This window comes from Nelumbo lutea, chromosome 7, assembly GCF_056320005.1.
Source record: "Nelumbo lutea isolate HS-2025 chromosome 7, American lotus-T2T, whole genome shotgun sequence".
Taxonomy (NCBI): Eukaryota; Viridiplantae; Streptophyta; class Magnoliopsida; order Proteales; family Nelumbonaceae; genus Nelumbo; species Nelumbo lutea.
This window is the reverse complement of record NC_142690.1, coordinates 12,468,474-12,495,487: the sequence shown is the minus strand read 5'-3', so window position 1 is coordinate 12,495,487 and position 27,014 is coordinate 12,468,474. Positions and strand designations below refer to the sequence as shown.

The 27,014-nt window shown below is 37.8% G+C and overlaps 2 protein-coding genes across 4 annotated transcripts in view; both read right to left on the bottom strand.

The window, feature by feature from the left end:
* Positions 1 to 254: 254 nt before the first annotated feature.
* On the bottom strand, positions 255 to 11,705 carry LOC148845142 (WPP domain-interacting tail-anchored protein 1-like). Of its 2 annotated transcripts, none has more exons than XM_088956077.1 (4): positions 11,099 to 11,705; positions 9,763 to 10,970; positions 6,542 to 6,739; positions 255 to 611 (listed from the first exon to the last, which is right to left on the bottom strand). In XM_088956077.1, exons 1-4 carry the CDS (start codon positions 11,652 to 11,654, stop codon positions 378 to 380), a joined length of 2,196 nt encoding a protein of 731 aa, XP_088812203.1. In that variant the 5' UTR covers positions 11,655 to 11,705; the 3' UTR covers positions 255 to 377. The 2 variants fall into 2 exon arrangements, with proteins under 2 accessions (XP_088812203.1, XP_088812202.1); XM_088956076.1 differs by having other exon boundaries at positions 11,084 to 11,704.
* A 6,083-nt stretch (positions 11,706 to 17,788) lies between these two features.
* The window catches only part of LOC148845141 (agglutinin-like protein), an 88,874-nt gene continuing 79,648 nt past the window's right edge, over positions 17,789 to 27,014 (bottom strand). For both annotated transcript variants that reach the window (XR_016102075.1, XM_088953944.1), the window contains 2 exons: positions 18,181 to 18,577; positions 17,789 to 18,083 (listed from right to left, as the gene is read on the bottom strand). Coding sequence is in view for 1 of the 2 variants with exons in the window: in XM_088953944.1 (XP_088810070.1) it covers positions 18,193 to 18,577 (385 nt within the window). In the remaining variant the exon portion in view is untranslated. The remainder of the gene's footprint in view (positions 18,084 to 18,180; positions 18,578 to 27,014) is intronic.

Genomic DNA, 27,014 nt, shown 5'->3' with positions numbered 1-27,014 from the left:
CGTGGTTCATTTCCCCGATAAAAATAAAATTGAAAGAAAGTTCAATGAAGGTGCTTTAGGATCTCAAAAAACGAAATCGTTTCTATGTTACATTAACATTCTGACATTTTTGGATGATCAAATGCCAAGGGGTAGTCAGTAGTGAAATGACTTAATAAAATGCCCGCTTCTAAAAATTCTGACATTTTTAGTTCCATATGGCTTGTAAATGCCCACTTGATATTTTGGCAATCTACAGTATAACGACAAAATCATGAAAAGGAATGAAATTTAATAGAATAAAAAACTGTGTAAGTCACAAGGTCACAACTGATGTCTCTAACTGGAATATGTAGATATTGCATCTATTGCCACAGTCTCGCATGTTTAAGCAAAGATTATTTGTTCTTGAGTTGTGAAAATGGGCAGCTATCTTGTTGGAACAGATATACAGCTAGTACTGAAATTAGTAAGATGAAAACTGCCATGAAAACATACTTGAAATTGAGCTGCCCTGCCTCTATTGTTCTCACAGTGTCGACCTTGGATGCTTCATTAGTGGCATTCCCTGTGGAACAGGCAGGGTCCACTTCAGTCTCATTTACAGATGTTGCTTTTGCTGGCTTCTCCACCTGAAAGAGCACAAGTTGGAGTAAATATAATTTTTTTTTTCTTTTGAATCAGATAAGGTGGTATGAATATTTGAAAACTGTCAACACCCTTGGACCAAAAATGCCACTGACCACCTACCTACTTCATGCCTTCCTGGAAAGTCAAATCATCACGTTGCCTAGTTTCTTAAGTTGTTCCATTTTGGAAATTTAGGCTAATGAGAAGTAGCATTATAATTGTGCAGAGTGTTGCAGTCCCCTTTTTGATGATTTTACCCAGGATAATGGGGAAATCTTGAAAAAAGTAAAACCAAGTTCAAGATAATTCAACAGTTGCCTGCTTGCTCTCTCCCAAATACAATGGTTAAGTTGATTCCAGCATAATTACTTGCAAAAAGTTGCTTGAAACCAAGCACCTTACAGTAAATTAGCTAATCAGAATTCAAAAGTTGGCATAAGATTGTCAGGCAGGGGTTTTGTCATCAATACCAAGCAACCCTGGTCATAGATCAGAAAGAATAGGCTTGTGGCAAGATGCCATTGCTAGTAAATTCTAGCTGGAGAGTTGTGTTAGGAACTGCCTAACTCAGGGACTCTTTTGAGGGAGCCTGCCTCCTGAATGAGAGAGAGAGAGAGAGATTGTATTCCCAAATCGATAATCCCCTCCTAGCTTCCTTTCCTTATTTATATACTGCTGTTACTTATACCCACCTCTCCACTTGTCCAGTTTGTTAGTTAGTTTATTCTAGTGGTTGGCTGTTAGTTACATTCTTTAAAGGCTGGCGTGGCCTTTTCTTGTACACTTTGTATTCCCTTTATTTGTGTCTCAACAGTCCCTCCTCCCTTGAAAGCGACCTTGCTCTCAAGGTCAAGATGTGGAAATCTATTCTGTAAATCCAAGTAAGGTTCCCAAGTTGCATCCTCAATTGAGAGACCTGACCATACCACCAATGCCTCTGGTTCGATGTGATTCCCTTTGTGTATCCACCTGAAATCTGTTCCTTAGGTTCTTGGAAGACCACTGAGAACTTCTAAAGTAGCTGCTGTAGTTGTGTGCGGCCTTCTTCGGATCTGCTTCCTTGGGCTAGAATGGAGCTGTTCCCGTGGGAGTCTATCTGCATTAAAACGATGTGGGCTGGGTCAGCTGCCTGTTTCCTTAGGGAGGCGAGACTAATAGGTCCTGGACCCTTGGACAGCTGCCCTTGAATATGCACCTGTGAGCTGCCCACTTGAAAATCCATGGTGAGACGTGCCCAATCACATATCACGGGCCCTAGTTGCCTTAGCCATTGGATTCCGAGAACTACATCTGCTCCACAGACTTCCAGGGGGTGCAGATCTACCTCGAACTCATGTCCTTGTATCTTCATCTTTAAATCTGTGCACGTACTGTCGCACACCAGGTTGCTCCCATTAGCTACGTGCACCCGGAAGGCTGTACACGGTTGGACTGGAATCCCTAGTTGTCTGACCAATGTTTGGGTAATGAAGTTGAGAGTGCTGCCACTTTCTATCAGAACTGACACATGGTGTCCTTGTACCGGTTCGGTTACTCTCATAGTTTGAGAAGGAGCAAGACCGGTCAAGGCTTGCAGGGATACTTTCGAGTATTCCTTTGTCCATTGCCCCCATTCTTGGTTCTCCCTTGGCTCTTCAGTGTCTGTTGATTGCTCGACATATTCGGTTTCAGGTTGAAGGAAGAAAACTTGAGGGATCTTACAGCGATGGCCCGGCCCGAATTTGTCTCCACATGCATAACAAAGGCCCTTTTCCCGTCGGGCTTGCATCTCAACCCAAGTTAACCTCTTGGCTAAGCCAGGGCATGAACCAGAGTTTGCATCATTGCCTGTGATTCCTACTCCTGATCTGGGCTCCGGTTTACCCAAGATACCTGGTTCTGGGTTCGGTATACCTGGTATAATCACAGCTCCCAGAGGTTGATTAATCCTTCTTGCCCGATTCAGTTTGTCTTCATGTAGTCGAGCTAATGGTGCTGTTTCAAGAACGGTGGTGGGCTGCATGGCTTTTACCTCCAGCCACAATTCTTCCCTGAGTCCACCAACAAAACTGCCGGCAAGCGTGTTTTCTGGCCAGCCTTGCACGCGCACAGCTAATCTTTCGAATGCCATCTGATAATCTTGGACGGAGCCGGTCTGTCGTAGCTTAGCAAGGCTTTCATCATAGTTCTCAAAGACCGAGACTCCAAATCGCATGGTTAAGGCGCTGGTGAAGTCTGCCCATGTGGCTCTTGGGTGCCATCGCCGGTACCACTGGTACCAGACGATCGCCTCCCCTTCCAGGTGTGCAGAAGCTAATGGGACACAATCAGGTCCCTATGTGTCGTGGTAATCGAAGTATCTTTCTGTTCGCAGAAGCCAAGATGTGGGATCTCCCCCTGCGAAGATGGTAAACTCGATTCTTGCTGTTCTTGATCCGCTTCAATGACTGGTGTCACTGTACTCTTCCTGATTCAGCGCAGGTGGTGCCTGTGCCAGTCGTTCAAGCAAGGATGCGAAGCTTTCTTTGATTTCTTTGACGTTAGCCGATATTCTTTGCATTTCTCCTTCCATGTTGTCGACTATGATCTCCATTGCGAATGGCCTTGTGCTTGGCATCTTGGCTCTGATACCAACTTGTTAGGAACTGTCTAACTCAGGGACTCTTTCGAGAGAGTCTGCCTCTTGAATGAGAGAGAGAGAGAGAGAGAGAGAGTGAGAGAGAAAGAAAGAGAGATTGTATTCCCAAATCGATAATCCCCTCCTAGCTTCCTTTCCTTATTTATATACTGCTGTTACAATTTTGTTATACCCGCCTCTCCACTTGTCCAGTTTGTTAGTTAATTTGTTCTAGTGGTTGGCTGTTAGTTACATTCTTTAAAGGCTGGCGTGGCCTTTTCTTGTACACTTGTATTCCCTTTATTTGTGTCTCAACAAGTTGGGATTGAGTCCCGCATTCATCAGGGTGGGGGTATAGGGGTCTTGGGGAAGGCTACTCCCTGTTGTATAGTCCATTTGCCTACCACTTGTCAATTCATTCAGTGTCTGAAACCAACTTCAGAAATGAACGGTAATAGCTCAAACAAAAGCAATTAAAGGAAATCCATGTTCAAAACAGATTATACATGATACAAACAATGATAATGTTTTGTCAAACCTAACAAGTTACATTAGATTATGTTTTATCTTTATCTTGGGAAAAGACTGGGTTTGATATGTTAAATATCCAGATGTTATTTTTCTTGCTTGTGGATCTTGGAGAAATCTTAACCCTAAGACTGCAGAATGTATATATACAGTTCTGAAGGGTTGTAGCTGCACATAACAAGTGATCAAGTGATCAACTAATATTATGCTTCTGGGATTGTCTCAAATCTTCAGCCCTAGGAATCTAAAAGAATGTTCTGTACAACGCAATAGTTGCTAACAGGCTAGGTCACTAGGTAGGATCTATATCTAATATATCTGGCCCAAGGGCCATTCTCACCTAGGCCCAGCTAGCTGAGACACCCCTTGTACGGTGGTTAAATGTTTGTACCAACCCTATAGCAAGGTTCAAATTATAAGTATTGGTATTGACATATTGTGTATCATATCAATAAGCTTGGATATGGATAATAGCAATATGTTTTGTATATGTTAGATACATTGAGGAAACTCTTACAAATCCCACAAATACGTTAGTAATGATAAATCTAAAGTTGAAATAACTATGGATAAGGTATAAACACATAAGAAATGCAAACCTTCATGGTTTATATGAAGAGATACATTACAATCCACAATACTGGGAGTCTAGAACATATCATGCAATAATTTTACTAATAATAATACATAAAATAATGTTTGAGAGTTCACTACAAGACCCGTTAAATTGTTGTTAGATCAATGAGTTTAAAAGATCATTGATGGATTCATTTATATTTCTAATATCCTAAATCTGCATGCAAAATTTCATAGAAAATTTCCATTTCCAGACCTACTTTCTTGGTTTTTTGCAGATTCCATTACTCCAGGGTCCAATAAATTGTCAAATTTGATCCAGAAATCTTTATGGGTCTAATTATACATCTTATGTAATTCTCATAAGCTCTCCTAAAGCAGAAATTTACCTTATAGAGTCATTCCTTTAATTCTTCAGTCTACCTAGCTCCCATAGGACTACTTGTCCTACATCATCATGCTAATACACCCAAATTGGCTCAAATTTGGCAAGCCCAAAATCAGTTCTACATCCCACCTTGATCTCCTAAACTCACGAGTAGTGGCCCCACCTCTACATAATGTACATGTAGCTAGCTCAAAGATAGCTTACATAACAATACAAATTCAGATTAATATCAAGGTTTAAAATGTCGATGTCAATGGAAATGTCGCTTACCAAAATATAGGGCATATGTTGGAAATGTCGAGGGGAAATATTGTAAAAATTAGAGACATTGTGGAAATATGCAATCATATTTTGTAAAATGATAAAAGAAGCATTCATGCATATTTCTAGACTATTATCTTATTCCCAACCATTATATAAAGCTAGGAAACTAAGATCAATAACAAATTAGTAAATGACGATTTACTGATTTATTATGCATTTTGATGTTTTTACAAGGTTATCCAATATTTTCTTTTCTTATTTTTAATTATGATTTATTATAAATTCTAATATATTTATTTCACACTAGTAAATAGAAATACATTTATTCTGATTTTTTAAATATTAAAGCTATAATACATTATGTTTTATTATAAATTTAATACACTGATTCTCCTTTTCGTAGTATTAAGATTATGCTAAATTCTGATTTCTTATAAAACTTAATGAATTTATTATGATTTTTAATACTAAATTTAGAATAAATTATGTTTTAGCATAAACTTTAATAAATTTATTCTCATTTTTTATATTTAATTTAGAATATGATTTATTATAAAATTTAATAAACATTTTCTGATTTTAATAAATATTTTAAGAATACTAACTAGTTAATATTTTATTACTTGAAAAATATTTTATGTTTTATATCATAAAGTAATTAATCTATTCTTTTGTTTTTATTTTTTGTGAATTCTTTTTTATAAATAAATTATTAATGGAATAATTTATATTAATATAATATACTAATATATTATATTATTAGTGTACATTAGTCAACATCCTATCGACATAATAGGAAAAACTGTCTTTTTTTTGGTTATTTGGACCGATTTGGTTGACATTTCCGAAATATAGGAAATGTCGACTGAAATAATGTAATTTTTATATTACCATCCATTTTCATGTCGGTGAGCCTCGACACCGACATATGTCAGGCGACATTAGCAAAATTTCACGACATTTGAAACCATGATTAATATCCTTTTTATGGTATAATAATACAAAACTTCCATCTTATATTTTCATATTTTATCTATTGGAATTGAGAAGGAATTTTCCTAAGTATTGATGAAGGTCAGATTTCTAGTCTGCCAAAGGTATATTGGTAAACACTGATCTTTCAGTGGTGCCATTCATTCCTATTCTGATTGCCTCATGGCTAAGGGCTTCAGTGAAGGGGGAACCATTTTCCTTTCACCTTGTATCAGTGCATATGGAAAGAGAGAAACAACTGAAATTTTAAAGGTAAAAGGGCTCTGTTATTTTGATTGAGAGGACCAAGATAATGCCAGTTTGTTGGGCATAGTTCCTAAAAATTTTGAAGGATTATCCCACAACCACTTAAGGAAGAGATGTGAAAATATAATTTTCGATTCTTCATTAATATGGATATACATGTAAAATACACATCATTCTAAATCATCAACCACGTAAAGTTTGATGTACCTCTTGAGGTTGTCATTTCTGCAACATGGTACTATAGTTTTGCACCACTCGTTAAAAAAAGAAAGAAAAAAAGAAGAAAAAACTGGATTTGTAGCTTCACCACAAAGTTATAAGAGATCCACAGAAGTACCTACCTGGAAACTAGCAGCTGAAGACTCTATTATTACTTCCTTGGGTGATTTTGTAGAAGTATCTGTAACCAAACTATCCTTGCAAAATAGAATTTTTCTATCATTTCCATTCACATCATAGCTCATAGCCTTAGCCACATCCTTCTTTCTATACTGTAATTTCTGTGCCAAAATTCTGTTCTCCTCCATCAATGAAGTTAACTGCATATAATGGATACTTCATATTTTAGTTATAAACATTAACTTAGACACTCAAAAAACCCCAGGAAAATGCAAATGCAATAGTTAATTTCTTTATTCTCAAAGCTGTAATTTATTACAACAAAACAAAAATCATATAAGAAATCTATTCATAATTTTTTCAAAATAAAAAAAAAAAGCATGGAAGAATGAAGTTATTGCAGATAGAAGAAAGTATAACCTTGTGTTTGCATTTCAAATTCTTTGATGAAAATAAAAGAAGTTATCACCCAATGTTAGTCCTAGATATCTAATTTTGCAATTATGGAGAACACTAGTCCTAGTGTATCTACACAGAGGACCATGTGTGTTGGACATACGTGTTAGATCGAGACATATGTAGAAGTAGAACTTTTTGAAATGTTAGACTTTGATTTGTGATCACTTATTTTACTTGATCTACATATTGCTTGTTGGGAATAAAGTAAAAAAAAAAAAAATTAAAACAAAACAAAGCCTCAGCTTCAAGTCCAGCAGTCCAGATTTGTTGGTAGAGCAATTCGGGGATGGGCAATCTAGACCATTGCATGCTTAGTATTTTGGTAAATCTGAGTTTCAACAAAATGCATAAAATAATAAATTATAATTGAGATGTGTGTGAGATGCCATATGTTGGACTCTATGGGAGGAAAGGAATTCAAGGACCTTTTCTGAAAAGGAAAGTAAGAAGACATAATTGAAGTTGTAACAGTTAGGATGGTGCAATGGCTAAAATCTTTGGATCTGTTTGCTGATGTCTCCACGAGTATGCTGCTTAGCAGTGGGAAGGAGGTGGTAAATTCTGCACCAGCTCATTCAATTGCGTGCCCTCTGTGGTCACCACCGGCCTCTTGTTTTATAATGTTAAACTTTGATGGTAGTAGTGAGGGAAACCCAGGACCTTCAGGAGTAAGAGGTGTTTTCAAAGATGTAAATGGAAAGGTGGTTGCAGTGTACGCAGGTCCCATTGGGGTCAGGTCGGTGACTCTCTTAGAGCTGAGATGTATGCTTTAATGGAAGGATTAAGGAAGGCAAAGGAGCTGAATATTCAAAAGCTAGTTGTTGAAGGAGACTCAAAGCTGGTTCTAAACTGGTTAGGGAACGACAATGGACTCTGGAAATATGCCAATGAGAGGAGGGAGGTTAAGTGGTTATCCAGGGGATTGCAAGTTCAGTTTCATTGGGTGAAGAGAACTGCAAATGCCTTTGCAGATACTTTGGCAAAGAAGGGGGTGTGAAGGGATCAAATGATTTGGGCTAATTTGTAATCTCTTTTTCTTGTTCTCTTGGGGAGAGTTAAGTCATTTTATCTTTCCCCGGAGTGCTGTATGTAGTCATGTTTTTTAATAATATGAGTTTCTGTTATTGATATAAAAAGTAATTGATGTAAGTGTTGGGATGAGACCTTAGAAAGGTTCCATCAAAACCACTCTACATGCCAACCCCATCTATCTCTCACCCTTTTTTATCAATACAGCAAATTTCATTAAATAGGAATAAGCTAACAAAGGAGGGGAGCTGAAGTGTCTTAACTCCCCAAGTATCTCTCACCCATTCACAAACTCCATTTAGCCTACTTTTTTAAACCATCCTGTTTTCTTAAGACATCAAAAATCCTTCTGTCTCACTCTTTAAAATTCTGAATATGTGGGATTTTAGAATATTTCCTCTCCCTCCATGAAATCCTAGTCTCCTTCACCAATCTTCAGCTATTTAGACCTATCCCCAAATCTTCCTATGCACAAGTCCAATCATCATCCTAGTTGTCTTCTTTTTCCTCCTTTTTACAACACTCTATTTTCAACATTCACCATGTGATTTTAGGAATGTTGGTTATTTATCCTACATCATCAACACAACAGAAAAATGTTCAAAAATATAATCATCAATATCTTCCATTCCTAACATGACACTCTTGCCCAAGTTCACCTTAAGACCTGTTAGACTTTCAAAGCTTACTCCAGTGAATCATCAGCATACTACAGATGAGAAATAATTGGACTATCTGTACCCAGCTTAAATTCTTCAATGGTCCAATTTCTCCCCTAACTTGATTTTCCACTAAGAATCTCAATCACCAAAACGAATAAAAAAAGGAGATAGAGGATCACCTTGGTGAATGCCTCTAGATGTTCAAAGGAATTCATTAAATGACCCATTTACAAAAGTTAGAATAAAACTGAAGAAACACATGAGAATGTCCAATTCCACTCTTCTCCAAAACCCATTATGCATAGAGCTTCTTTGAAAATATCCCCACTCAATGTGATTGCATGCCTTCTCAAGATAAATTTTACAAATCAGACTTGGTTCCTCACACTTCAATCTAGAGTCAACCCATTTGCTTTCTATAAAAATACCATCCAAGATTTTTCATTCTTCTTAATAAGACTTGGTTCCTCACACTTGGTTCCTCACACTTCAATCTAGAGTCAACCCATTACAAATCAGACTTGGTTCCTCACACTTGGTTCCTCACACTTCAATCTAGAGTCAACCCATTACAAATCAGCATGAGAGACTTACCTTTTTAATAATTTTGTATGCACTACAATAAGACTAGTTGGGTGAAAATCATAACTCAAAAGTCTTTTTTTTTTTCAATAATAAAGTAAATTCCACATGACTACCCATCTCCAGCATAAAACCACTAACCAGCAGCATGTCATCCTTCACAAGCTTAAAGGTGTAGGCCAGAAAATGATGTACAACAAAGATGGTAATTCATACGATTTTTGCCTTTCCTTCCACTTCTCTAATCTGAATTGGCTCTCCTCTTTCATTTGGCTGCTTTACCAAGTCCTGACTTGATTATTACCTTAATATTTTTCTAAGCCAATTCTAATTGGCTTTTCAATTTGTATCCCTTTAAATGTATTTCTTTCAAATGAAATATCATAAAGTAAGAGATCAGTACATCACAACACATAAAAGATGCAAGGCAGGAAAAAGGGGACTGTGGCAAGTTATAGAGAGTTAAAAACTATGAAAGAGAAATGCAATACCTGCTTCTGGACACGTTCTCTTTCCAAGGCTAGTTGCATGACCAAATCCACTATTACTTTGGTTCTAATGCTAATGTCCTTCGCTGTTGCTATTTTAGTATTATCAGCCTGATGCAAAGACAACTCCAAACATTCCATTCTGTTCCTCAGAAAACTAATCTCGTCATTAAGTTCCATGTTAGTTTCAGATAATAGATTACACTTAGCTTCTGCACTCTCAGTTTGGCTTTCAGCTTTTGACACCTTGGACTTCAGATCCTTGATTAAATTTTCCATAGAATACAGCATATTCTGCTGCTTCTGACTTGCTTCAGCAGATGCTTTTGCATTTTGTAGTTCAACTTCATATTCTCTCAACTGCCTCTCAATTAAGTTCATCTTCTCCATGTTATTACCACCACTCTTAAGAAATCCCAACTCTTCATTAAGTTCCAAGTTAGTTTCTGTTAACAATTTACACTTGGCTTCTGCACTCTCAGCTCTGTTCACAGCCTTAGAAAGATTTTTTTTCAGGTCTTCAATTGTGTTATCCATTTCACTGAGTTCAGAACATAAAGCATCATGCTGCTCCTGACTTGCTTCAATTTCAGCCTTTGCGATGTGTAGTTGGATTTCAGATTCTTTTAGCTGCTCCTCTAGCACACTTGCCTTTTCTCTCAAGGTAAAGGCTTCAGAATTGACAGAAATATATCTATTTTCAGCCTCCTTCAGAATGGCTTTTAAGCGGTTTGTTTCTGTGAGTAGGAAACTGTCAAGCTCTGCATTGCTGGTCTCAAGCTTCTGCAAAACACTTTCCTTGGCCTTCAGCTGTTCTATGCAGTCTTGAAGCTTAGATCTGACTTCACCTTCTCGTTGAATCGAACCATTCAGATTGAATTGAACAACTTGAAGTCGACCCATAAGTTCTTTCGTGATTCCCTTTAATACCTCGGTGTCATTTTCTGCCTCAAATAACCTCCAAGAAGTAATTTTTTCTGCTTCTTCCATGCATAGTAGTTCTTGTTCTGTAGAATGCAGTTTTAATCTCATCTCTTCTTCATTTTGTCTTGACTCGGCTAGCTTCTTTTCAAGGTCTAGCTCTCTCGCCAAAGATCTCTCCAGCATTCTAAGGATATGCCTTTGTTGTTCGGCAGTCTGCATTTTTAACTCTGCATTCATGTCCGAAAGTTGACCACTTTCAGGAAAATCTGCACCCTTGCCATCATTCACTGTCAACAGTAATCAACAAGAGGAAAATCAGAAACTAAACTTTCCTTATCAATATCTTCATCTGATGCTTGAATTCCAGCAATTCTCTCGAAAGTTAAGTTATCAAACTTACAATTTTCTTGCTCACCAAAAGCTGATAATTCCCTTTGGAACTTCGCAGATTGCTCAATCATCTCACGCACCTGATCTTTTGACTGCTTCAAAGATTCTTCAGAGTCGTGCAACTTCGCCTCCATTTCAAGAAAAAATTCTCCTGGGTGCTCGCACGAAGATATTCTCCGACGAGCATCCACAATCTCCAACTGAAGAGAATCCATGAAACCATCCAATTCTCTAACCTCTGAATCTAAAATTCCGGACAAGAGATGAAACTCCAAGGCCTTCTTAGCAGAGTCAGCTTCAATATCATCATTCTCTACAGAAAAAGCCTCGAAATCGCCTTCCCTAGCGGCGACGTGCATCAAAAGCATGTCCAAGTTCACCAACTTCTCAGACGAATATGCCAAATCAAGCTCCACTCTGGTCAGAATTTCTCCGCCTGTTCCTACTTCCCGCACCGCCTCGCCACTAGATGAGACTTCTCCACTCGAACGAACATTCTCCGGCTCCACCTCCACATCTCCAGCATCAACACCTTCAACTGCAATAATTTTGTGCTCCGTATCCGTAGCATCATCGGCCATGGCTGCTTCGCTGTTCGCTCAAACCCTGAAATGTGAAAACTGAAAAGAAGTCTTTGTTTTTCAATTTTCAATTTTTCATCCAATGTTATCGGAGTCGGATCGAACCGAGAACCGGCAGTCAAAATGGTTTTTGGATAGCCCGGTTATTGACATTTGAAAACGCCCACTTAGCACTTGCCATTTGTCAAAGGAGAAAGATTTGCTCTTGGACAAGTGTAAATCTCCGAACTCGAAATCAACAACCGTCTCAATCTCATTTTGATCCCTCTCCCTGCCTCCCTGGTTTTAACTACATGGAAACTAAGTACAAACAACTAATTTGTGATGGACAGGTGATGGCTGAAATGAACAAAGATATGTTTGGAGTTTGTTTGGGTTCGGGTCATTAGACAGAAATATTTTAAGAATAAGTCAATTTTTTCACTCACAAAGATTTCATCGGATTCTATTTGGTGGAAGCAAAGTTAAGTGTTGGATCATGGATGAACTCAAAATAAGTCTATTTTGTTAAATTAAAAATGAAGAACAGATTTTCCTACAAACTGACCTGTGGGTTCCCACTTTGCATGGAGGAGTTCCTGTCATCAACAAAATCCAATGATAAGGTAAAGGACTTGGTGGTGGTGGAATACACGATTGCTGTATTTTGAATAGGAGGAATCTGTTAAACATATTTTGCATGCAAGGCTGAACCAAGATTTAGATTTTGTGGAAGGGAAATACTCTTAATTTTGCTTATAGGATTTTGATAAGCAAATACCCATCCACTTGTAAACAAGTAGTAAGTTGGAATGAAATATGGAAGACTATTATTGTATATAGATGTCAAATGTTCATGTGGAAAGTGCTTGGGAGTTTGGGGAAGGAGTCCTTAACATTCTTGGAAGAAGAAGATACAGATGGCAATGAATTTCAATCATTTGTTTTTCACTTGAGCAATTTGGTTGCCCTTACAAATAGGTCTCAACCTAGGGGAAATAGGGGAAGATAAATGGGTGTACAGCAAAAATTAATGACTCTTAACGACTAACGAAGAGGAGAAGCTAAACTAATGGGTCTGTTCCAGACAGTTTTGTGCTCCATATGGGATGCGAGTAATAGAGTTCTATTTCATAATTAAAAACCAAACTCAAAACAAGTTGTTGCAGCAATCTTGTCAAGTGATTGGGAGAATTCCTTGCAAAAAGCTCATCCGAAATAATAACAATAATTGTACTTTTGTGTTGATGGTTTGTATGAACCAGAAATAAGATATGCTGCAACGACATTGATGATCTAAAATGCTAATAACCATGGTTTTAAAACTGTCGTTGACTTGGACAGTCAGACCCTTCAGCCTGGAAACCGATTAAGACATTGTTTTTGTTTTCATGCTAATCCGTTAATTTATCAAAAAAACATTGAATTGGTCAACAAACCATTGACCCGAATTGTCAGACCTTTGATCTGTTCACCCAGGAAATGGTTTGCAATCCAATACACTTTATTTAAAAATTTCAAAAAGATAAATAACAAAAAGCAGAGAAAAAACAAAGAAACAGATTGATCTCTAAGATCTAAGGGAGGGGGGGGGATATATGAGAGATTAGTTTAGATATGAGATCTGTAAGCGATCTCAGATTACAGATCTGCAAGAGCGATTTGAGAGAGAGACCCGTTGTCACTGCAAGACACTGTCGCCATCACTGCTGCAAGTCGAAGTCGCTGTCGCCGTCGCCGTTGCCGCTATAGGTCACCCACACGGCTATACCTCTACTTCCTCCTCTCTTCTTCTTCTCTCATCCAACAGACCCTCCTCTCACTATCACTCTTATCTCCTTTCTCATAATATTTATATTCATCATACCCTAATAGTCCAATCTAAAGGATAGGATGTGATTTACTCTTAAAATATTTGAACCAGTTGACCTGGGCGGTCAAACCACTGACCTAGAAACCGATGGCCAAAGCAATTCCATTTCCAATTCGATTTTTAAAACTATGCTAATAACAATAATGTTGTTTTTGCCTCTGACTATCATTGTTGTGCAAAGAGTAATGGTGAGACTAAATGGTGGGCAGTTGTACGAGCTCTGAAGTTTGCTCGGGACTGTTGTGTTTTCTGATGCTGAAATCGTTATCATGCAAATTAACCAACCTCAATTGGAGTGTCAATGGTCTAAAGGATATTAAAAGAATGTTTTGAACTTTCTTTTTTTGATATATGTCGTATAGTCTATGTAAATAGGAATGAAAATATTATGGCACATCAACTTGCTTTCCCAGCTTGTAAAAAGAAAGAAAGGCATATGATGGAGTGCGATCCGGCTGGTCTTAGCTGTCAACGATTTTGCCTTTGAGCTGGAGCGACGGGGAGTCTGAAATGGGAAAGATGAGGGAACTCCGGGGGGAACCCGGTGAGATAACTCCGAAGCTCAAGTTAATAATCTTTCAAAGGCAAAGTATAAACCAGATGGCGCAAAGTTCACATACCTTGTTGTTGGGGGTAGGGGCATTTTATAACCACTTCACGCACTCACTCCGAAGCCCTTGTCAGGTTGGGTATGATTACCCTTGCATCTGTTAGTTCGGGTGTCGTCCTTTCTGCTGAGACAGAACCGTCACTGCCTTTTGTCGGAACCGTCTCTCTAACTGGAGATGGCGGTGTCAGGTGGCCGTTTGGAGTGCGGCCGTCAAGCGTCAGATCCCAAGTCAGTCAAGTGCGCTGCCCTTGGGTACAGACTTCCTTGGTGTCAGGCATAGTACGGTTTGTTTGGTTTTGGTGCCCTGATGGCGATGCGGAGTGGTGAGCGAGGCGAAGTCTTGAGTTCGAGATATGTCCTGTACTGCTAAGGGGCAGGCCAGTTCGGCGAGGTGTATCCCAAACTGTTTATAAGGCAAGCTAGTTCGGTGAAGTGTATCTCGAACTGTTACCAGGCCAGTTCGGCAAGATATGTCCCGAACTGTTATAAGGCAAGCCAGCTCGGTGAGGTGTGTCCCGAACTGTTACATGCAGGCCAGTTCGGGTTACTGTCTAGTTTGGGGCTAAGGGTGAATTCGGACCGCTAGTTTCTCTCCTTGGTGCTCGCACCTTAGGCATGCTTTTGTGCCGAGCTGTTGCCTTTGCCACATGTTGCATAACTGTGAGGTCGGGCCAAATCTTCCTTCATCAACATATATGTTCAATACTTGAGCAGGGAATACCTGTACAAAGTTTAAGTCTAGTAATGAAAAGTTGATGTTTGTTGTTTGTTTAAAAAAAATTAGTGGGCAATAATGAGTTTACATTGGCCCCCACAACGCCCCATATGCACATCTTAGCATGCATTGGGAACATCACCAAATTCCCAATGCTAGGGGTGTCAATTGGACCGGATTTAGTGCAATTCAATCTAGTCCAATGTGAGTCCATCACAAATGGACCAGGTCCAATCCAATCCAATGAATATTTTGGACCATTTTGGACCAGTCCAATTTAATGTCTGGACTGTCCAATTTGTTCAAATTCATTTTACTTTAGATTGGTTTCAACCCAAAACCGGTCCATTGACACCTATACTCTTATCTTATATCAATGGACCAGATATTGCCTTAATCCAACCCAATCCAATATAAATTTATTACGGACGGACCAGGTCTAGTCCAATCTAATAAATATGGGCTGGATTGGTTCAATCCACTGTGTCTTATTGGTCTATCCAATCTGTTTAAATTGATTTTGGACTGGATGGGGTCCAATCTAGAACTGGTCCATTGACACCCTTACCCAATGCACATCCTGTGGTATAAAAGATGTTCCCAATACACGATTTGAATGTGCTGTGGGGTGCGCATGCAAATTCGGCAATAATTATTTTAAAGCATGAATCGTATTTAAGGTCTTAAAATGAATTGATCATTTTGGAAGTGCTCTCCAGCAGCCTGGATTTTTTGCAAGTAAAGACAATGTACACATGGCATCCCACCACACATTAAGAATTTCTCTTGTATATGTATATTAAATTTAGGGTTAAATACTTAAAGTACCCATATGATTTAACAAATGGACAAAAAACTTACCCAAAGACCCTTAAGTTTTTTCAGAATGGAGAAAATCCTCCTTACCGTTAGTGCACTGTTATAATCCATTTGCCTATGGTGTCATGTGATTCATATAATTTTTTTAGTTCCAAAATTATCCTTTTTATGGTCGATTTTGCCCTTTATTATTCTTTAAATTTTCAAAATAAAACCCAACTGCAATGTATTCTCAAATAGTGGCTACATTTGAACCAACAAATTAAACATAACTGAAGAGTGGCAATTATAGATCACAGAACCCGTGAGAGTAAGTTGAAGAAAAAACAAAGATACGAATTTCATCACACATCAACAACACACACAACTCAAGCTTTACATTAGCATATGGAAAGCCATAAAGCACTAGCTTCATATACTTGAATACAAGTATTACCAAAAAATGTACAAAAAGTACTTGTACTTCGAAACCTTCTCCCATGGCTGCCCCATAGTGACTCCCAAATGAAGGAATACCAAATCACATAGCCACACCTTGTTATAAATTTACGTTAGCCTTCAAAATCAATTTTCACCCATTGCCCAACCGAGCGAAGAAGGGGGATTTTTCAGCAGAAAAATGGGAGGGAATGAGGTTATTGATAGGATGAACAGAATGAAACTGAGGGATGATAGGAGGAGATTGGGAAAGGAGGAAGAACTTCTAAGCTTGGAGGAAGCCATTTGGGTAGGTGGGGATTCTCTAGTGAATGATGACATATTAGACGGGTTTTAGACTCTCTTACAGTTCTTGATTTTTTTATCAGTTGGATTTTATTTTGGAAATTTGAAAAATAATGAAGGACAAATTTGACATTTCACTATTTTCTATCAATACTTACCGGCGATGTCTATTGTCAAAAAACTTAATGGTACCTAAAGCAATTTTTTCAAACAGTAGGATAAGTTTTTGCCCATTTGCTAAATGATAGGGGTACTTTTAAGTATTTAACCCTTAAATTTATAGGAAGATATTCCCAGTAGTGTGTGTGCCAGCTTTTCCTGAAGAGATCTGTCTTGTTATCAAGATGATTTTATTGAAAAAAAAAATGTTGAGATAAACATGTGAGAATTAGGAGTTATAAATTTAAAAGGACAAAAATGGTATCATAATAATTTGAAGTTTTAGAATTGTTTAAAAAAATATTCCATGACTATGGAGTAATGATGGAATACTAAACAAAGAGTTTGGATCTGCTGACCACAACACCTTTCTGGCCACCTTCAAGTGCAACCGATGTTCCCTATGTACAGTTGAGTGAACGTGGCCAATAATGTCTTCTGGTCAGCAGAATGGAACTCTAAGTACAGTGCTGAAAGTCTGAAACCTCAAACTTCACAGGATTTGGTGGGGCTTTTGCCTTTAAACACTCCATGATTACCGATGAAATGTTTTAGTGGGGTCTTCATCACAAAATAAAGATTTTACTTGGCTAGGTGCAACTTGGGAGGGTAATTGGGTATGGGCCAATCATGGGCTTTGGCTTGACAGAAAAATTAAGGTGGTGTTTGGTTTGAAAGAAAAGTATAGGTTTGGGGTACTAACCCCTACGTTTTACCAAATTAATGGGATTCCGATTCTCTGCTTGTTGTGAAACATTAGCCTGATACACAGCATTTATATTTAGTTAAATTACACGTAGAGATGCAGGTTGTTAGAGAAAGACTCTTGCCAAGTCAACTTTCATACGGTTATCTTTGGCCTTATGTGTGGTAAAGAACCTTTCCCATTAAACAAAGGCTTCATTTGGTTCGCACTCATTCATGGGCCCGACTCAGGTTGAACTATAGTTTTTACATAGTGTTTATGTTTATTTGTTTATTATGAAAACTAAAGAAAACAATTATGAACATAATATATAATTAACTTAAACTATAATGAGTATATTAGACGTGTTGTTATAATTATTTTAGCAATCCATGATTCCATGTTTTGTTGAAGAGAAGGTAATCTAAAGTGCACAAAATGTAAGAATGAGGGATAGGTTTTTTACTTTCTAAAACTGCATAGGGATCTCTTGATCAATCAATTACACTACTACTAAGAGAATTATTTTGATTAGATGCATTGCATAATCAGCTTGCATACAGACAAAAGCTTAGTCCAAAAAGTAGCTCATACTATTACACAAAACACACTAAATCCTTATTAAGTTGATGTTCTCCCCTGTTTACATCCTTGGATATACTAAATATCGAATTCACTACGAAGTGTAATCAGCAACAGAGTTATTTTCACACACATACATGCCAATCTTTTGGATAGAAGACAACAGACATGATGAAATACATGCCAAGGAATCATTTCCTGCATGCATAAAGTTGAACGCTTCCCTTGTTGAGGTAGGTGATGTTTGCGCCTCCAAAATCCATAATCTACCAAGATACAGTTCGCTGACAATGAAAGAAAAATTCCTCATTACCAGCAAATCCGTATAATGATGAATAAAAGGAAACCAATATGTATGGAAGAGATAAAGGAAGGAATTACCCATAGATCAGTTCATTTTCCTTCTTTTGAGGCTTCAGCCTCCAAAGCTTTACCACTTTCTGGTTCACTGCTGGGTGCAATCTCGGGAGTGTTCATGCAGGGTCTGCTTATAAATTGATCCCCACGCTGGGGCTTAGCCAATGCACAAGATGAATTAGGTCCTTGGTGAGAGATACTTAGTTTTTCTGTTGAACTCTCTGATAGGGATCCCACGGGCAGGTTCACTAGATCATCTATTTTTGGTCCAGATGGAAGCTTAGTAGAAACGGGTGATTTAAGCACTTCACCATCCTGGGCATGCTTTGCAGGTATTTCCAAGGGCCTGTGAAATAGCAAATGAGCAACAGTTCTGTCTATGGGGTTCGTCTCTGTTTCTGCATCTGCTACTCTTGTAGGCCTGAATATAACATAAATCCAATTGGGTTATTCTACCAAAAGAAAAAAAAAATCCAATTGGGTTAGTTTTAGGAACTATTTGTAACTGCAGAAATGTAAAACTATAACGGTAGCCTGGCCTTTGAGCAGGGATTCTTAAGGGAGTAATGTTTTCCATGGCAAAACAGAACAAATTTTGACTGGCTTAGGCCAACATGGAAGAATATCCTTAGGTAGAGGAAAATCTTTCAATAAAATGAGAAGGTGGATCTTATGATGGGAGTAAGGGAGATTCTTCCACAATAAATGAAGATTAAGTTCTAGGAGCATTAGTGACATCTTTATCAGTGGGAGTATTCTAGGATATTATGATATATACAAATTATAACTCAAAATTGAAACCATAAAACATTATAGAAAAGATTAAGGAAATCTAGTAGCATTGTAAACAAAGATTCTGGGTGCATGTGACATCTTCAAGCAAAAAAGAGTACTGTCTAAGATACTACAATATATACAAATGCTGACTATAAACTAATCATGTTCAATAACCACAAACCATTATAAAAAGAGGAAGTAAATATAGTAGCAATGCAAGATTTATTTATTTTTATGTCCATTTTTAATTTTCCTACTAAGCTGTCTGGTCTTGATAAAAGACCCCTGTTTGGTGTTTGCAGAAGAGCCTGCCACCTCAACTTATTAAATATTTATTATTCAATTATGACATCATGAGTTTCTATGAAAAGTTGGATCATTGATCCACCATCTAGATAAGAAAATAGCTTTACTTTCAGATTTGTTTTAAATTATATATCATCTACATTATATAAATAATTTTTACTTATCATACTTAATTTTTGTTTGGCATAATTAATATATAATTTTTTATATATTCTTTTGATTATTTGTACTTTTTTATTTTTTAAAAATTTATTATTTAACTATCATATAATTGGTTAATGCATTTGACCCAAGCCACTAATCCACAACCCAAAAAAGGAAAATAATTTGATTTCTAGGTTGACACTAAATCTTATATTACATTTCCATCATTGATAATGAATGTATATTATTAGAGATGTACCCAATATTTATTTTTATGAATATATAACATTAGATATGTGCCCAAATTTTTTATTTTTATTATTATTTGTATTTCTATTTTTAAAATTTTATTATTTGACTATGACATCACTTCATTTATAAGTTGATTTTAACTTTGGCATTTCATTTTCATCATTAATAAAATTACTTCTTACATTTGATGCACATTTTTGTTTAGTATAATGAATATGAAATATTAGATATATGTCCAATCCTTTTTATTTTTGTATTATATTATATACTTATATTTTTTATTATTTAATTATGACATTATTTATTAACCCATTTGACCCAAGATGGTTGAATTGCTTACTCACCATTGGGAGGGAAGAAAATAGTTTTTTTTTTCAAAATATTTATTTTTAGAATATTAAAAATAATTTTCTGGATTTAATAAGAGAATATACCTTAATATGAGATTTAATGAGAGAGAATAGGAAAATAGTTTTATTTATAATTGGTTTTAAATTTTAAATTCCATTTCCATCACTAATAAAAACATTTCTTATTTATCATACTTATTAATGTTTAATATGTTGAATATATAATGTTAAAAATGTTCCCAATTTTTTTTTTAATTTTATATTTTTTGCATTTTATCTATTTTTCAATTTTATTATTTAATTGTGACAACATGATTGGCCCATTTGACTCAAAATGGTTTAATTTCTTACCACTGTCTAGATGAAAACACTATTTTTTTTTTCAGGTAGATTTTAAAAGTATGTTTTTATGTATGGATTTAAAGGTTTAAAAGTATGTTTTAATTTATTATGTATGGATTTAATTAATAGAATTTAATGATGAGAAGAAATAAAAATTCCTTAAATGTATGATTCAATGAAGGTGAATGCAAATTAATACCTTAAGGTGCTCTAAAGTCTAACATCTAAAAGTGCAATAATTACATTAAGAGGTATATTGGTATTGGTGAACTTTTCTTTTCTCTGAACTCTGAATACAGAGAATGTTGTTTTGAATTATGAAAATTATCAAATGCCCATTTTAACCCCATATATGAGAGTTTTTGTTTGTCTTTTGGGGGTATCATTGGAAAACAAAAAGTTGTATAATTGCACTTTAAGAGATAAGAGATAAGAGGAAACAAGCAACAAATTTTCTCTTAAAGTTAAAAGATTCCTCTTAAGAGGTAAGAGTTAAGAGGAAACGAACAGGCCCTAAGTGTTAGATTTAATTAGAGGAAATTGAATGCATTGAATTCCTTATAATTGCCTCTTTTCAACTCATTTAATATTAATAATTTATTACCCTTTTGCCCTCATTTTTTATCAACAAATTTAAATATGGAGGGTAAATTTTGTCCTAAAAAAATTCCAGAAATATTACTAAAGCTATTTGTGCTTTTTAAGGTAGTATAGATTTGACTTCTGGGAGAATGATTTGTAAGGGTTATGTGGTTGATGGTCTCTACATTTTGGATGATGTTGCCATTCTAGAGTCAAGTAATACAAGTCTTGTTAATCAGTTTGAGTGTCCTTGTAATAAAGTATAGATTTTATTGTGGCATTACTGCTTGGGTCATTTGTTTGTTCCATCTTTGAGAGTCTTGTTTCCAACATTATTTAAGTCAATGTCTGAGTCTTCACTTTAGTGTCCGACTTGTCATTTAAGTAAACTGTGTAGAACAAGTTTTCCTCCAAGAAATAAAATTGTTGAATTTCCATTTCAAATTGTTTACTCTGATGTATGGGGCCCTATTACTATTGTTGTTGTTGGATGTTATAGATATTTCATTAGTTTCATTGATGACTTCTCAAGACACACTTGGAATTATTTACTTTGTTCACAAGATGAAGTTCAAAAGTAATACAAGATTTCCAAACAATGGTATTCACTTAGTTTCATGTGGAAGAACAAAAATTTCATTTTGATGATGCTCAAGAATGTTTGCTGGAAAACAACAGCCGAAGAAGAAGAAGAAGAAGAGAAGAAGATTTGAGAATGGCAACTTACTCACTTCAGCCGGCCCTACAATCTTATATAGATGTTTACAAAGTAATGTTACATGAATGGACTAGAATGCCCTTGATTAGTGATGGGACACCTAGACAAATAAAAAATTAAGCAAATTTAGGCCCAATAACTAAGAACTTAAGACACAAATATGACTAACATAAACACTAAACCAGCCAAACCAACACTCCCCCTCAAGCTAAGCATGGATGTCAGTCATGTTTAGCTTGTCAAGTAATGTTACATGAATGGACTAGAATGCCCTTGATTAGTGATGGGACACCTAGACAAATAAAAAATTAAGCAAGTTTAGGCCCAATAGCTAAGAACTTAAGACACAAATATGGCTAACATAAACACTAAGCCAGCCAAACCAACACTCCCCCTCAAGCTAAGCATGGATGTCAGTCATGTTTAGCTTGCCAAGTAAGTCTAAGAATTTCGTTGAAGCTAGTCCTTTTGTTAGCACATCTGCAATCTGCATCTCAAAAGGAGTATAAGGAATGCAGAGTTCCCCTGAGACTATCCTTTTTCTAACGAAGTGTCAGTCAATCTCAATATGGTTCGTCCTATCATGTTGTACTGGGTTATTTGCAATGTTGATGGCAGCCTTGTTGTCACAGTACAGCCTGAGAGGACACTCGACCTTTATCCCGAGCTCACTAAGAAGTGTCCTAAGTCACAATAGTTTAGCAACACCATGAGCCATAGCTCGATATTCAGCCTCTACACTTGATCTAGCTAGCAACCACATTCTGCTTTTTACTTCGCCATGTAACCAAATTCCCTCCAACAAACGTGCAATACACAGAAGTAGGCTTCCTGTCTCCAACAGAATCGGCCCAATCTGCATCAATATATGCTTCAATTTCAATTTTATTGTGTTTTCTGAACAGAATTCCTTTTCCTGGGCAAGTCTTCAAGTACCTAAGAATCCTTTCCACTGCTCTCATATGAGGAATCTTTGGAGAGTGCATAAACTGGCTAACAACATGTACACCATAAGCAATATATGGTTGAGTGAGAGAGAAATATATCAACTTCCCTACCAGTTTTTGGTATCTCTCTTTATCAAGGTAGTCCTCTCCTACTGATTCCTGTAGACCATGGTTCTGTTCTATTAGAGCATGTGTTGGTCTACTCTCCATCATACCTGTCTCCTCTAGAAGATCAAGGACATACTTCCGTTGACATATATAGATGCAACACCATGAGCCACAATAGTTTAGCAACACCATGAGCCATAGCTCGATATTCGACCTCTGCACTTGATCTAGCAACCACATTCTGCATTTTACTTCGCCATGTAACCAAATTCCCTCCAACGAACGTGCAATACCCAGAAGTAGGCTTCCTGTCTCCAACAGAATCAGCCCAATATGCATCAGTATACGTTTCAATTTCAATTTTATTGTGTTTTTTGAACATAATTCCTTTTCCTGTAGACCATGGTTCTGTTCTATTAGAGTATCTGCTGGTCTACTCCCCATCATACCTGTCTCCTCTAGAAGATCAAGGACATACTTCCGTTGACATATATAGATGCCCTCTTGTGACCTAGCAACTTCAATTCCAAGGAATTATCTCACATGGCCCAAGTCTTTGATCTCAAACTCAGAACCAAGAACTCCTTCAATCTTTTTATCTCTTCTAGATCATTCCCTGTAATCACCATATCATCCACATAGACAATGAGGGTCATAAGTCTGCTATCCTGTTTCCTTATGAACAAGGTATGATCTGCACCACTTTGAGTGTATCCCACTCTCTTCATGGCCCTACAGAGCTTCTCAAACCAAGCCTGAGGAGACTGCTTAAGACCATATAATGCTTTCCTTAGTTTACACACTTTCCCGTCAAAGCCATAACCTGGTGGAGGATCCATGAATACCTCTTCATGTAGATCGCCATTTAGGAAAGTGTTCTTCACATCCAATTGATGTAGCTCCCATGAGAAGTTTGCAGCTAATGACAATAGAACCCAGATTGTGTTGAGCTTCGCGACTGGAGCAAAGGTCTTTTTGTAGTCAATCCCTTCTTTATGAGTAAACCCCTTTGCCACAAGTCTGGCCTTGTATCTTTCAATGGATCCGTCCTCCCTATGCTTCACAGTGAACACCCACTTGCATCCCACAGTGCTCTTCCCTTCTGGTATAATTCCCAAGTCCTTGCTTTCATTAAGGCTTTCATTTCTTCATTCATAGCCTCTCTCCATCTTGGGTCAAACACAACCTCTAAGTACTTAGTAGGGACATGCACGGAAGAGAGAGCAGACACAAAGGAATAATAACGAGGAGATAAACGTGAGTAAGAAACAAATTCAGCAATGGGGTGTCAGATAGTATAAGAACAGGTAGACTTACGAAGAGCAATAGGGAGATCTAAATCAGAAGTATGAGTGATAAGATTACCTGGAGTTGCTGAGACAGATTGATCCGAGTCCGATTGGTTGCTGCCATGAGTTAGAGGGTTTTTTTTCCTTTTGTTGTAGGTGATTCTTATATCTTTTTGTTGCCTACTAGTGTCCTCAGTTACATCTACAATATCAAGAGTGGTAACAAGTTCAATGGGAGCCTCACTAGATTCACCTAGGATGCTACAACTAGGAGGATCAGGAGGAGAAGATGGAAGGCCCGAGGCAGAAAGAGGCACAAAAAAGGGGGGGGGGGAAGAAGAATCCTTTTCTGTCCCACTAGTCTCTCCCTGAAGAGGACTCTGGGAAGAATGAAAATAGGATTGAGACTCACAAAATACCACATCTTTTGTGACGTATTTCTTCTTGGTAACAGGATCATAACACTTGTAACCCTTCTGTGTAGGAGAGTACCCTAGAAAGATTCCTTTCGTAACCCTAGGATCCAACTTGGTCTTTGTTAACAGGTGTATTATATGTACTGCACACAGACTTAGTACCCGTAGGGGTATTTTTGTAATTTTGTAGACATTGTTATGTTCGGCAAGAACAGTATAAATAGAAAGCTTCACTCGACTGAAGCTAAGTTTTGTCGAGGCCTTAACTCAGTTGCCTCTTATTCTTCTTCCTCTTCTCCTTCTTCCTTCTTCTTCTTTTCTCCTTTTCTTCTTCTTCTTGGTCTCCTGCTCAACATGGTATCAGAGCGTCCAGGCCTAGAAAACAACTAGCTGAGGTCTCTCTCCTCTGCTGCGAAGGAGCTATAGTACTGATGCTTGAAGACAAGGAAGAGGAAGTGTTTCTAGTGCTGCGGTTAGTCTCCACTGTCGAGTAGGGCTCTGCTACAAGTATGCTGACTGTTCAACTTCCTAGCACAGAAAAAGGGTTCGGCTACATGTTTTTGCTGGTAACTGGGTTGCTTCGGCCAAGAGGACTGTAGAAATCCATCCCAGATGTTCGAAGGAAGGCTTTGACCTGAAGGGAAGTTCGAGTTCATGACTGTACTGCCTATTGCTGGTACTGAACTTTTTTTTCCTTGTTTATGGCTTCTTGCACGACTGTTAATGTTCTAGAATCTGAGTAGGGACTGTTCCCCTTCCTCCGATTGTATGTTTCCCTAGTCTGCACTCTAAGGGGCTGTGGATATCAGCCGATTAGGTGTGGTGAATCACCACTTGTATTGCTGCTCCTACTGTATTTTTTTTTGGGGCTGAGAAGCTGTATCAAAGTCGTGAACTGTAGGTCTTTCAGACCTGGTTACACTGCATGTGCAGTTCGTATATTGTTCTGTGGACTCCTACACAGTGTAGGTGATAAACCCTAGTACTGCAGTTGCAGCGTTTGTGCTTGGTTCTCTGTGGGGCCGAAAATCAGCAAGTGTCTAGTTGTGGACTGTTGCAGCTCTGTAAGACTGTGCTTTGTTTTTGTGTATTTCTGAACTGAGAATCATGAGTAGTGAAGATTCAGCTACATCCAGAATCTCCACAATGCTGAATGGAATGAGTGGGAACAGTGATCTATCCTTCCCTATGGCTGTTGTTCCTCTTGGCGGGTTAAACAACCTAGAGTGGTCAAGGGGGATCAAACTATACATAACTGCAAGGGGAAAAGTAGGCTACATAAATGGAAGAATCGAAGAACCACCTTCTGGAAATGCAGAACATGATAAGTGGGATCAGGAGAACAGTATGGTTATGTCATGGCTTTTGATCTCCATGCAACCGCAAATAAGGAAGAACTTCATGTGGGCTGAAACTACAAATGAGATATGGGATCAGGCAAATTCCACATATTCTGAACTTCGACACTATGCCAAAATTTATCAACTGCAAGTAGCTTCATCTACTTGAAAACAGGGGGAGAGGAGTTTATCAATTTATTACTTTGACCCGACAACTGTTTGGAAGGAGCTGGACCATTACCAGAACATTGAGTGGAAGTGTGAGGAAGATGCAAAATTGTATAAGAAACTTGTCTCACAGCAGAGGGTGTTTGCCTTTTTACATGGTCTCAATCCTATCTATGAACCCATCAGAGTACAAATTCTAAGTTCTAAGGATCTTCCTTCAATTCAGGAGGTCTATGCTCTTGTCCAGTCTGAAGAGAGCAGAAGAAACTTGATGAACAACACCGGAGGGGATGCAATTGTGTTGGCGGCAAAGGGGGGTCCCTCTACTAGTGGTGGACCTTCTTTCAAGAGAGGGGATCTCCAGAAGAAAGCAGAAGACAAGGAAAAATTGTGGTGCACTAATTGTCAGAAGCCCCGACACACCAAAGATACTTGTTGGGATCTCCATGGGAAACCGAAGTGGGCTCAGGATTTACCTAAGAAGCAAGGCTCAGATGGTATTAGAAGACCCGGGCAGTAAGGTACCAAGAAACACCACATGGCCAATATGGTTACTCGGGAGAATCAGCCCTCCACCTCCATTGTGACTCAACCACCACATGGCCAACATAAGTACTCTGGATCCGACCCAAGTGAGGATATTGTCAACTCCTTCTGTGACCATTTGGAGCTTTATGGTAGAACAATTCGCCAAATGGATTCTCCTCCCACCACCTCTTTTGCATCCACATCAGGTAATCCTGCCACAACTTTCCATGTTACTTCTCACGACCTTCACTCTCCATGGATCATTGATTCTGGAGCGTCAAAACACATGACTGGTATGTCCTCTTTCTTCCAAACTTATCACCCTCTTTCCGGAAGAGATAAAGTGAGACTAGCCGATGGATCATACTCTCCCATAGCTGGTCAAGGAACTCTCTCTCTTCCCCTTGGCCTTACTCTTTCTAATGTTCTTCATGTTCCTAAATTTCCTATGAATTTGTTTTCAGTCAATAGTGTTACAAATTCCTTAAATTGTTTCATGACTTTTTTCCCTTCCTATTGTGTGATTCAGGATCTGGCCTCGAGGAGGACAATTGGTAGGGGTCGTATGGTTGATGGACTCTATATGTTGGA

Excerpts from the sequence above, each read along its gene's own strand:
- LOC148845142 (XM_088956076.1), bottom strand. The coding sequence starts at position 11,654 with ATGGCCGATGATGCTACGGATACGGAGCACAAAATTATTGCAGTTGAA. Across the intron at positions 6,740-9,762 it reads GAGAACGTGTCCAGAAGCAG|TTAACTTCATTGATGGAGGA; the intron begins GTATTGCATTTC and ends CATTATATGCAG. Across the intron at positions 612-6,541 it reads CTTCAGCTGCTAGTTTCCAG|GTGGAGAAGCCAGCAAAAGC; the intron begins GTAGGTACTTCT and ends GTGCTCTTTCAG.